The sequence below is a fragment of the Heteronotia binoei genome, chromosome 3, assembly GCF_032191835.1.
Source record: "Heteronotia binoei isolate CCM8104 ecotype False Entrance Well chromosome 3, APGP_CSIRO_Hbin_v1, whole genome shotgun sequence".
NCBI classification, from domain to species: Eukaryota; Metazoa; Chordata; class Lepidosauria; order Squamata; family Gekkonidae; genus Heteronotia; species Heteronotia binoei.
The window spans coordinates 192,979,609-192,991,711 of NC_083225.1; the positions used below are offsets into that span (position 1 = coordinate 192,979,609).

At 50.4% G+C, this 12,103-nt stretch overlaps 1 protein-coding gene across 1 annotated transcript in view; it reads left to right on the forward strand.

Moving 5' to 3' along the window:
- The window catches only part of PGM2L1 (phosphoglucomutase 2 like 1), an 89,228-nt gene extending 81,329 nt beyond the window's left edge, over positions 1 to 7,899 (forward strand). The window contains 4 exon segments of the mRNA XM_060235041.1: positions 434 to 563; positions 3,545 to 3,734; positions 4,998 to 5,131; positions 7,534 to 7,899. Coding sequence (XP_060091024.1) covers positions 434 to 563; positions 3,545 to 3,734; positions 4,998 to 5,131; positions 7,534 to 7,636 — 557 coding nt within the window. The 3' untranslated portion in view covers positions 7,637 to 7,899.
- Positions 7,900 to 12,103: the final 4,204 nt, after the last annotated feature.

The window sequence follows — 12,103 nt, forward strand, 5'->3', positions numbered from 1 at the left end:
GGCAGTGATGCTCTGTATTCTTGGTGCTTGTGGAGGAGGCACAGTGGGAGGGCTTTTAGTGTCCAGGCCCCACTGATGGACCTCCTAATGGCACCTGGGTTTTTGGCCACTGTGTGACACAAAGCGTTGGACTGGATGGGCCACTGGCCTGATCCAGCATGGCTTCTCTTATGTTCTTATTTCTGGGGCAGTGATGCTCTGTATTCTTGGTGCTTGTGGGGGCCACAGTGGGAGGGCTTCTAGTGTCCTGGCCCTACTGGTGGGCCCTAGGTTTTTTGGCACCTCCTGATGGCACCTAGGTTTTTTGGCCACTGTGTGACACAGAGTGTGGGACTGGATGGGCCACTGGCCTGATCCAACATGGCTTCTCTTTTGTTCTTATGTACTCTGGAAAGAGAGCTGTACTTAGCATGGAATGTTATCTGCTTCCCAGGTTTCATGTGCGGCACTTCTGTGTTGGACAAAGACGGCGTGAGTGCGGCCGTGGTGACTGCTGAGATGGCCGCATTTCTGGATACCAAGAATCAAACGCTGACCCAGCAGCTAAGGGAAATCTATAAGATGTAAGTCCTATGATTGACTGAAGGGGAGGGATGGATGGAGTCAGCACACAGCAGAAGGGGGAGGTGGCGCAAGCCCTTTTCCGTCACGTTGATGTCAGCACTACAACCTTGCATTGTGGGAGACGGTGCTACCTCTGCGATCCTCCCAGTATACGTGCGGTTGTCTTTTTGTGTGAATAAGTCACGTTTGCGTGCAACAAAATTGGGAAATATTTGCATTGCCCTTTTCACACTAAGTGGGGAGAACACTCTTGCCGCCACTGGTATGCATGGCTTCTCAGTTTGCTGAGAAACAACTTGTGGTCCAGTGAGGGTGAAAAACTAGGGCAGAAATGTTTTAAATAAAGGCATCTGTTGGTGGAGAGGTTCGCCGGAAGAAGAGAGTCTTGCCTTTCCGTGTTTGTTTTAAGCATTTGCTCTTTTTTTATACCCCACCTTCCTTCCCAGTTGGGATCCAAAATGGGTTTACATCGCTCTCGCCTCCATTTTATCCTCACAACCGGGGCTTTTGGGGGGCAGGAATGCACAGGGACGCATTTCCGGCTGGCTTAGTGTCAGCGGCCCCGTGGCGCAGAGTGGTAAAGCAGCAGTACTGCAGTACTGTGATCTGAACTCTCTGCTCAAGACCTGAGTTCGATCCCAGCAAAAGCTGGATTCAGGGAGCCGGCCTAAGGTCGACTCAGCCTTCCATCCTTCTGAGGTCGGTCAAATGAGGACCCAATTTGCTGGAGGGGGAGTGTAAAAAGATTGGGGAAGGCAATGGCGATCCTGGCAGAAGCTGGGTTCAGGTAGCCGTCTCCAGGTTGACTCAGCCTTCCATCCTTCCGAGGTCGGTCAAATGAGGACCCAATTTGCTGGGGGGGGAGGAGTGTAAAAAGACTGGGGAAGGCAATGGCGATCCTGGCAGAAGCTGGGTTCAGGTAGCCGTCTCCAGGTTGACTCAGCCTTCCATCCTTCCGAGGTCGGTCAAATGAGGACCCAATTTGCTGCGGAGGGGGGAGTGTAAAAAGATTGGGGAAGGCAATGGCGATCCTGGGAGAAGCTGGGTTCAGGTAGCCGTCTCCAGGTTGACTCAGCCTTCCATCCTTCTGAGGTCGGTCAAATGAGGACCCAATTTGCTGGGGGGGGGGAGAGTGTAAAAAGACTGGGGAAGGCAATGGCGATCCTGGCACAAGCTGGGTTCAGGTAGCCGTCTCCAGAGTGACTCAGCCTTCCATCCTTCCGAGGTCGGTCAAATGAAGACCCATTGAATGAAATTGCAAAGTAGTCAGGTTAGGACAAATAAAAGGAAGTCCTTCTGCACCCAAAGGATGATGAGCACGTGGAATTCCCTGACACAGGAGGGTCACCACACCTCGAGGCTTGCTGGGGGGAAAGTGAAGATGATTGGGGAAGGCAGTGGCAAACCACCCTGTAAAAAGTCTGCTGTGAAAACGTTGTGAAGGTAAAATCAGTCCCTGGCTTGCTGGGGGGAAAGTGTAGATGACTGGGGAAGGCAATGGCAAACCACCCGGTAAAAAGCCTGCCGTGAAAACGTTGTGAAAGCAACATCACCCCAGAGTCGGAAACGACTGGTGCTTGCATAGGGGACCTTTTCCTTTCCTAGTGTCAGAGGGGTGTGGCCTAATATGCAAATAGATCCCTGCTCAGCTTTTTCTACAAAAAAAAAAGCCCTGTGTGAAACAATGGTGGTGTCAGGGGGTGTGGCCGAAAATGCAAATGAGTTCCTTTTTTTAAAAAAAAAAAGCCCTGCTCACAACAACCCTGTGAGGCAGGTTAGACTGAGAGTTTAGTTTAGTTTATCTGATTTCTATCCCGCCCTCCCCGCCGAAGCAGGCTCAGGGCGGCTCACAGTGCACAGTAAATCGCAATAAAAACAGTTAAGATAAACATTAAGTTAGAACGGTTAATTTGGTGCTAGTTTCCATTTCGTTACGGATGGCATTTGATGGCCTTAGATATCTTATTAGATCTTCTCTTTCGGCAGATTCAGTTAAAGGGCATGTGGGATAGTATCGTCTTGCAGGCCTTAACGGAATTGGGCAAGGTCCCGCAAGGCTCTGGCCTCCTCGGGCAGTCGGCCCCACCAACGGGGGGCAGCGATCAAGAAGGCTCTGTCTCTGGCTGATTTCAGTCTTGCCTCCCTCGGCCCCGGGATTGATAGTTAGTTTTGCGTTCCAGATCTCAGTACCCTCTGGGGAACATAGGGTTGCCAATCCCCAGGTGGGGGCAGGGGATCCCCCGGTTTGGAGGCCCTCCGCCCGCTTCAGGGTCGTCAGAAAGCTGGGGGAGGGGAGGGAAATGTCTGCTGAGACCTCTATTATTCCCTATGGAGATTTATTCCGATAGGAAATCATGGAGAATTGATCCGCGGGTATCTGGGGCTCTGGGGGGGGGGGCTGTTTGAGGTAGAGACACCAAATCTTCAGTACAGCATCTAGTGCCTCTCCCCAAAATATCCTCCAAGTTTCAAAATGACTGGACCAGGGGGTCCAATTCTATGAGCCCCAAAAGAAGGTGCCCCTATCCTTCATTATTTCCTATGGAAGGAAGGCATTGAAAAGGTGTGCTGTCCTTTAAATGTGATGGCCAGAACTCCCTTTGGAGTTCAGTTATGCTTGTTACAGCCTTGATCTTGGCCCCACCCCTAATGTCTCATGGCTTCACCCCCAAAGTCCCCGGATATTTCTTAAATTGGACTTAGCAACCCTAGGGGAGCATGTGGGGAGAGACGGTCCCTAAGGTAGGCAGGGGTGTGTGGCTCAAGGTCGCTCAGCGAGCTTCCATAGCAGGATTTGAACTCAGGTCTTCCAGGTCCCAGTCTGGGCGCTGTAACCACTGCACACCCTGTCTCCTCAGTATATATTAGCGTTGGCCGGGAAGAAACGGCAAGGAAGCAACTACATTCACTGACCCGGAGAAACGGAGTTCCGGTCGTTCCCACTTTAATTTCTGTAATCTCCGTTTTTTTTTTTCTGTAGTTACGGCCATCACATTTCGAAAACCTCCTACTTCCTGTGCTACGACCCCGCTACCATCAAACGGATATTTGAGAGGCTGCGGAACTTTGGTTCGCCCAACTCTTACCCAGAATGCTGCGGGACTTACAGCATCTTGCATGTCCGGGACGTCACCACGGGCTACGACAGCAGCCAGCCGAACAAAAAGTCGGTGAGTTTCCGGCGCTGGAAGGTGGGTGCTGCTTGAAGTCTGGATTCTGGGCTGTGGACTTGAGCATTCAGGTGATGAAATTTACCTCCGAAATTGAGGACTAGCTTGTTTGTGGAAAAAGAGGTACCGGGGCTTTGGTTCCGCAGCCTCTCAAATCGCTGGTGCAGTCTCATTTGGAGTACTGTGTGCAATTCTGGTCACCGCACCTCAAAAAGGATATTATAGCATTGGAAAAAGTGCAGAAAAGGGCAACTAGAATGATTACAGGTTTGGAACACTTTCCCTATGAAGAAAAGTTGAAACGCTTGGGACTCTTTAGCATGGAGAAACGTCGACTGCAGGGTGACATGATGGAGATTTACAAGATTATGCCTGGGATGGAGAAAGTAGAGAAAGAAGTCCTTTTCTCCCTTTCTCACAATACAAGAACTCGTGGGCATTCAATGAAATTGCTGAGCAGACAGGTTAAAACGGATAAAAGGAAGTACTTCTTCACCCAAAGGGTGATTAACATGTGGAATTCACTGCCACAGGAAATGGTGGCGGCTACAAGCATAGGCAGCTTCAAGAGGGGATTGGATAAAAATATGGAGCAGAGGTCCATCAATGGCTATTAGCCACACTGTGTGTGTGTGTGTGTGTGTGTGTATAATTTTTTTTTTTTGTCCGTGTGTGACACAGAGTGTTGGACTGGATGGGCCGTTGGCCTGATCCAACATGGCTTCTCTTATGTTCTTATGTTTGAGCGGGGGGGGGGGGGGGGAGGGAAATGTCTGCTGGGCACTACATTATGGAGACTGATTCTCATAGGGTAGAATGCTGAATTGTTCTGTGGGTATCTGGGGCTCTGGGGAGGCTGTTTTTTTTTTTTTAGATAGAGGCACCAAATCTGCAGCATAGCATCTGGTGACTTTCTTCAAAACACCCTCCAAGTTTCAAAAAGATTGGACCAGGGGGTCCAATTCTATGAGCCCCAAAAGAAAGTGCCCTTATCCTTCATTATTTCCAATGGAGGGAAGGCATTTAAAAGGTGTGTGGTCCCTTTAAATGTGACAACCGGAACTCCCTTTGGAGTTCAATTCTGCTTGCCACAGCCTTGCTCCTGGCTCCACCCTCAAAGTCTCCTGGCTCCGCCCCCCAAAGTCCCCAGATCTTTCTTGAATTGGACCTGGCAACGCTATGCCCTGTGTATGTAGAAAGTTGGGGAGGGGACGTGTCTTGACTGCTCGAGCCTCAGTTTCCCTGCTGCTGTCGTCGCAACAGGTGCTTCCCGTGAGCAAAAACAGCCAGATGATCACTTTCACCTTCCAAAACGGTTGTGTTGCCACCCTACGGACAAGCGGAACTGAACCAAAGATCAAATATTACGCCGAGATGTGCGCGCCGCCGGAACAGAGGTAGGGTGCTGTGCTTTGTGTCTCGACTCCTGCAGCCCAAATTTTATGCCCATCGCAGGCCAAGTGAATTGAGAGCTTTGAGCAGGATCTCTCAAATGATTGGCATGTGCATTTGAAGGCACAAATAGATCCTTTTGTTTAAATTATATGCACCTATGAAGCTGCCTTCTACTGAATCAGACCCTCGGACCATCAAAGTCAGTATTGTCTACTCAGGCTGGCAGCGGGTCTCCAGGGTCTCCAGCTGAGGCTATTCACGCCTACTTGCCTGGACCCTCTTTAGTTGGAGATGCCGGGGATTGAACCTGGGACCTTCTGCTTACCAAGCGGATGCTCTACCACTGAGCCACAGCCCCATTCATGGCTCTCCAGGGTCTCCAGCTGAGGTTCTTCACGCCTACTTGCCTGGACCCTTTCTAGTTGGAGATGCCGGGGATTGAACCTGGGACCTTCTGCTTCCCAAGCAGATGCTTTACCACTGAGCCACAGCCCCATTCATGGCTCTCCAGGGTCTCCAGCTGAGGTTATTCATGCCTACTTGCCTGGACCCTTTTTAGTTGGAGATGCTGGGGATTGAACCTGGGACCTTCTGCTTACATATGAAGCTGCCTTCTGCTGAATCCATCAAAATCAGTCTTGTCTACTCAGACTGGCAGCGGCTCTCCAGGGTCTCAAGCTTAGGTTTTTCACGCCTACTTGCCTGGACCCTTTTTAGTTGGAGATGCCGGGGATTGAACCTGGGACCTTCTGCTTACATATGAAGCTGCCTTCTGCTGAATCCATCGAAATCAGTCTTGTCTACTCAGACTGGCAGCGGCTCTCCAGGGTCTCAAGCTTAGGTTTTTCACGCCTACTTGCCTGGACCCTTTTTAGTTGGAGATGCCGGGGATTGAACCTGGGACCTTCTGCTTCCCAAGCAGATGCTCTACCACTGAGCCACAGCCCCATTCATGGCTCTCCAGGGTCTCAAGCTGAGGTTTTTCATGCCTATTTGCCTTGACCCTTTTTAGTTGGAGATGCCAGGGATTGAACCTGGGACCTTCTGCTTCCCAAGCAGATGCTCTGCCACTGAGCCACAGCCCCATTCATGGCTCTCCAGGGTCTCAAGCTGAGGTTTTTCACGCCTACTTGCCTGGACTCTTTTTAGTTGGAGATGCCGGGGATTGAACCTGGGACCTTCTGCTTACCAAGCAGATACTCTACCACTGAGCCACCGTCCCTCTAAAGGTAGAAAGGTACTGGCTGGTTAGTAGGAAGAATATTTTTACTTTGAGAGTAGCTGAGCGCAGTGGAGTCAGCTGTCTCGGGAAGTGGTGAGCTCCTCCTCCCTGGCCGTCTTCAAGCAGTGGCTGGATGAACACTGGTCAAGGATGCTCTAGGCCTGGGGTGGCCAAACTGCAGCTCGGGAGCCACCTGTGGCTCTTCCACACACATTGCGTGGCTCTCGAAGCCCCCACCACCCCATCCGCCAGCTTGGAGAAGGCATTTGTCTCTTTAAAATGCATTCTCCAAGCCAAGCCAGCCAGCACCTTGGAGAATGCATTTAAAGTTAAAGTTGGTTTCTGTCCACCTCTCCCCATCTATTTGCCTGCCTGCCTCCCTCCCTTCCTTCCGTTTGGTGTGGTGGTGAAGTGTGTGAACTCTTATCTGGGAGAACCAGGTTTGATTCCCCACTCCTCCACTTGCACCTGCTGGAGTGGCCTTGGGTCAGCCATAGCTATTGCAAGAGTTGTTCTTGAAAGGGCAGCTTCTGTCAGAGCTCTCTCAACCCCACCTACCTCACAGCTGTGGGGGAGGAAGGTAAAGGAGATTGTGAGCCGCTCTGAGATTCAGAGAGAAGGGTGGGGTGTTAATCCAATATCATCTTCCTTCCTTCCTTCCTTCCTTCCTTCCTTCCTTCCTTCCTTCCTTCCTTCCTTCCTTCCTTCCTTCCTTCCTTCCTTCCTTCCTTCCTTCCTTCCTTCCTTCCTTCCTTCCTTCCTTCCTTCCTTCCTTCCTTCCTTCCTTCCTTCCTTCCTTCCTTCCTTCCTTCCTTCCGTCTTGCACCTCTCAAACATCTGATATTCATGTCTTGCACCTCTCAAACACCTGACATTTATTCTGTGTGGCTCTTACATTAACCAAGTTTGGCCACCCTGACTCCAGGCCGATCCTGCTTTGAGCAGGGGGTTGGGCTAGATGGCCTCTATGGCCCTTCCCCGCTATGATTCCATGCCAAACCCACGCTCCCCTGGCTCAACACTTTGCTGTGCAGGGCCTTCTAAATATCTTGAAAGGAAGAAAGCTTGGGAGGGGAGCAACGCAACAGAAGTCCACCCTCGCCTCTCCCTTCCGGATAGGACCGTGGCTCTTTGAATTGCGCTTGGGACGCCTTCCTAACCACTGCCTTCTCTTCCCTCCAGCGACCTGGCCTTCCTGGAGGAGGACCTGCAGAAACTCATCGACGCCCTCGTCGAGCACTTCCTGGAGCCCAGTAAGAACGGACTGGTCTGGCGTTCTCTGTAGCCCTCCTCCTCCTCTCCTCGGCTATCATACGAGTCACTTTACGCACCGCATCGTGCAGAACAAAAGGAACCAAGAACGTAGCTCCTGTTTGCATTAATTTAACGTGTGTTCATGTGTCTGTGTGCGTGTGTCCTCTATACGGGAGCAGTGTGTTGTCCTCCGCTTTTTCGATCCCAAGTGGCGGAGCCGGCCATCTAATTGCTTTACGGATCCCTGCGGGAAATCCCCTTCCCTCGAAGCTATCAGAAAAGGCCTGGGATGTTTATGGCCCCTTAAGCAGGTGCTGATTGGGGGCGGCTCCTTCTTCCACCAGCCACAGCTCTTAAAAACAAACACCCCCCCCCCCCCAATAACATTCATGAATTCTCTCTAGTGTTTGACTAATTTCAGGTATCTGGATTCCCCGATTTGCACAGATCCGGGGCAACTAGCCGGCGTCCGTCCGCTGGAAGGCTGTACGGGATTGCATTTGGACAGATGCACGGTCTCCCTCCTTAGTAGCTGCGTTGAAGTGTTCTCTTTGCTGTCCAAAAGTCTTAATTTTATCTCTGCTCTTTCTTCCCCGCTAGATTAGTCCGTGTTGCCTAGTAGCGACAAGGATCCCAGCTCTTTAAAGGCGTTCCGAAAGGTGCTGTTTCTGCTTTTGTGTTCCTATCTGTCGGTGTCCTTCTTTAAGTTTACTTAACGGTGGAACGAGAGTGACAAGCTGCAGTCTTGAGGTTGGGCTCATCTCGGAGCACGGGAGTAGTGCAGAAGCCTGCCAGGGCACATGTGTGTTTTGGTTCAAGATAAAAGCTGCTGTGGGGCAATTGAATGCAGATGTGTCCATTCTGCCTTTGTGGGCCTCCAGGAGAAATCCCTCTGCCCTTCAGAAAACAACGAAAGGACAGCTGTTTCCTATCTACTCACAGCCCAGAGTAGGCTATCTCTTTGACTTCTGTTTGCAACTATTCCAACTACCGCTGTCTCATAGCAGTAGCTAAAAGGTTTGCGGGAACGAGCGCAGCGGCTAATAGTTATAATCACCAACTGGATTCCATAAATAGGTGAGTTTAATCAGTCTCTCCTTACGGGCCTGATCCAGCACTGAGCTTTAATCAACACGTACTTTGCAGAGTCTTGCTTGGCTCTTTTTCAGTGGCTGCACGGAACCACCTTCTGTTGCAGCTGGAATGCCAGCACTTTTTAGGAAGTGGAGAAAAGGTTTCTTTGGCAGATCTTGGATAAGGTCAGGCCTCCAGATAGAAAAGTATGTTTTAAAAAAATGCAGCAAGGCTCTTCTAGGCTACTGGCCAGAGACCGCTTCCTCACCCACAAGTTTGTCACTGCAAATAGCTTGTCTTTTCAGCTATGCCACCTGGAAAGTTATTCTCCATTCTCATTTTGTTGCTTGTGTGTTCCTATGGCTTTGGTCTCCCCACCCCCCTTTTCCTGCGTGTGCTTTTCTCCCTCTCGCAGTTGATTTAATATTGCATCGCCATATATCCGACATATTTCCCCGCACTTCAAATCTGCGGGGAAATAGGCTGGACGTACAGCGATGTCATGTTGAATTGGCCACTAGAGGATGCAAAACATACATAAAAGAAAACTCTCCCAAGAAATAGGGATACACAAGTGACCTCAAAAATTAGAATGCGGGAGAGCCGGAAGAGAAACTGCACGTGGTGTGCGTGCACGGGGGTCGTCTGGTGGTCTGAAGAGGCTAGAAAGACCCCAGACAAGCAGAGCCTGGTGTGTATTCTGTTCAGTGCTTGGAGTAGGACCGCCAAGTTCCCGGGCCAGGTGGGGGTTCCCCTGCCCTGGAGTTTCCCAACCCGCTGGCCCCTATTGGGCTGGCGGGGGGGATCCTCTCCCAACATCACCAGCGCGAGAACATCACTCACAGTGACGTCATCACACCGGTGATGTTATGTGCTGGCTGCTCTAGGAACTTCTGAGGAAACTCTATGGTTTTCCCCGGACACTCTAGCGATTTGGGAGGGAAAACTCTGTGGTACACCACAGAGTTTTCCCTCCCAAATTGCTAGAGCGTCCAGGGGGGGGGGGAACCATAAGAGTTTTCCCGAAAGCTCCTAGAGCGGCCAGCATGCAATGTTGCTGGTGCGATGACGTCACTTGCGAGTGACGTCATCGCGCTGCGCGTGCAAAAACAAATCTCCCACCAGAGGCTGCGAGGAACTTGGAACTCTAGCTTGGAGACTCGGCTTCCCTCAGGCCTCCAGGGCCTACTGAAGTGACGCGTGTTCTGTGGCCATCCAGACAGTATCTCATTGGGCTTTACCTCCAACCCTTGAGGTTGCCGGGGAAAGGTGAAGGGGGAAGTCCCTCCCACTCCGGATTGGCATCTGAGGCAGTCCACGCCAGAGGGCGGGGGCTTTATGTGGCCGATTGCACCTCCACGTCTTAAAATCCCTTCCACGTAGAAAACCAGCACATGGAGGAGACAGTTTTTGTACGTGGCGGGTCTTTCTCGTCTGTGCAATTCGAAACGATGCAGTCCAGACTCAGGCTGCTTGTGCGGCCTGCTGCATAAGAAGATCTCTGACCCAGGAAAAGCTTCTAGACGCTGCCTGTTCTAGCACTACCGATAAGTCCGTAGCCCACCGGAGCCCGCAGTACCACCAAGATTCCAAAACACTCCTTCCCCCCAGAGGCTTTCTTCAGGTAAATTGAACGGGCCGAAAGCGTTCTCTGAGTTTAGGCGACCCCACGTGGTATAGCTTGGCCGCTGTCGCTTGACTTTGCCCTTCTCTTTTCCCCATTTGGGTTGGGACTAGTAAGGTGGACCTGACGCACCACCCAGCTAGATGGGGCTCTTTTTGTAGCAGGAACTCCTTCGCATATTAGGCCATGTCCCCCTGATGTAGCCAGTCCTCCAAGAGCTTACAGGGCTCTTAGTGCAGGGCCTACTGTAAGCTCTTAGAGGATTGGCTACATCAGGGAGGCGTGGCCTAATATGCAAAGGAGTTCCTGCTACAAAGAAAGCTCTGGAGGGAGAGATGATTTTGTGTGTGTGTATTTTTTTTGGGGGGGAGTGGGGGGTTAACACTGACAAGAGCTTTTTTGATGTGTGGCGTAACAACGTATCTTAGCTGCACTTGAATGTATGAAGACAGCAGGAAATCGTCCGCCACGTGTCAGACCTTCGGGACTGCTCCTGCGTGAGCCCCATAGAATTCTCTGCATAAGGGATATTGCGGCGGGATTTTGTCTTTGATTGATGCGACGGGGATATTTATTTATTCTTTTTATTTAAAGCTTAAACCCCTTCCCGATTGTGCATACCTTTGGGTGAAACGTACCGAATGCCAAAACTTTTTTTTTTTAAACAAATACTTTTGTTTTCCTCTCTCGTTGACTGTATATTTAACATATGTATATGCAGCATAATGCAAAAGGACTTTATGGGAAAGCACTGAAATGACAAGGCTTTCCTGATTTTGCGTGTGTGTGTGTGTTTGTGTGTGTGTGTAGGAAGGCATCCAAAGAAATTTAGGGCAGCGGGGGGGGGGGGGTTTGCCCCTCAAGAGATCTCTTGCGTTTTGACATCTGATTTCTCACTCCCCAAAGCTTCGCTGTGTAGAGGATTTAAGGCGCTCTCTAAATCTAGTTTGTTGTTGTTTTTAAGCGAGGGAGAAAGCAATCTTCCTTATCCGTGGTTTGAACAAAGAAAAATGCAAGAACACAACTCGATGCCATTTGGCAAGCCATTGTTGGTATAGGATTATTATTATTGTTGTTATTTTGTGGAGACCTGAAAACGCTTGCAGGTGACGGCACAAAAAATGATTTAATTCTTTCCTGAAACAAGAGTCCTGTAAGAATGCTGTCATTTCTTCTGCCCCACGAGCCAGGTAGAGAGGAATGCGGCCCCACTCCCCACTGCATGTGCTGAAAGCTGACTCCTTAGGGATTTACTCGCTGCTGCTGTGTGTGTTTTCATTGTTGATGGCGCTTGAAAATCCAATCAATTCCATTTGGGGAAGCCGTTTCTCTTCGTCCCCCCCGCCGCTTCCCCTCTCTTCCCGCGTTCTACTTTTCTGTTAACTGTGAAAGACTGTCGCTTTTACCTCTCTGGCGGGTAGCGCGTGGCCCTGCTCTCTGACTCCCTTTCTTCTTCCCAGTGGGTCTTCTCTTTTGAGAGGAACGCTATTTAAAACTGGGCATGAAGGGTGGTGGTGGTGGAATCAAAAGCATTCTCCAAAATGTAAGGCTAGATGGTTAAGACAGGTCTTTCCCCCTGAGACGCAACGGTGGACTGATTTTTACCTGGCTGATGTATAACTCATTGTCCTTTTTTTAAAAAAAATGCATTTTATTGGTTAACATCCCTCCCCCCCCCTTTTCCCCCCCGGCAATGTCAACAGAATCTTCTTTTATTCTGTGAACAAATCCGGTTGACCTAAATGAGATTTAAGATACTGGCTTTTTTTCTGTGTTCTAAAGAAAGCGCAGGATGCTGGG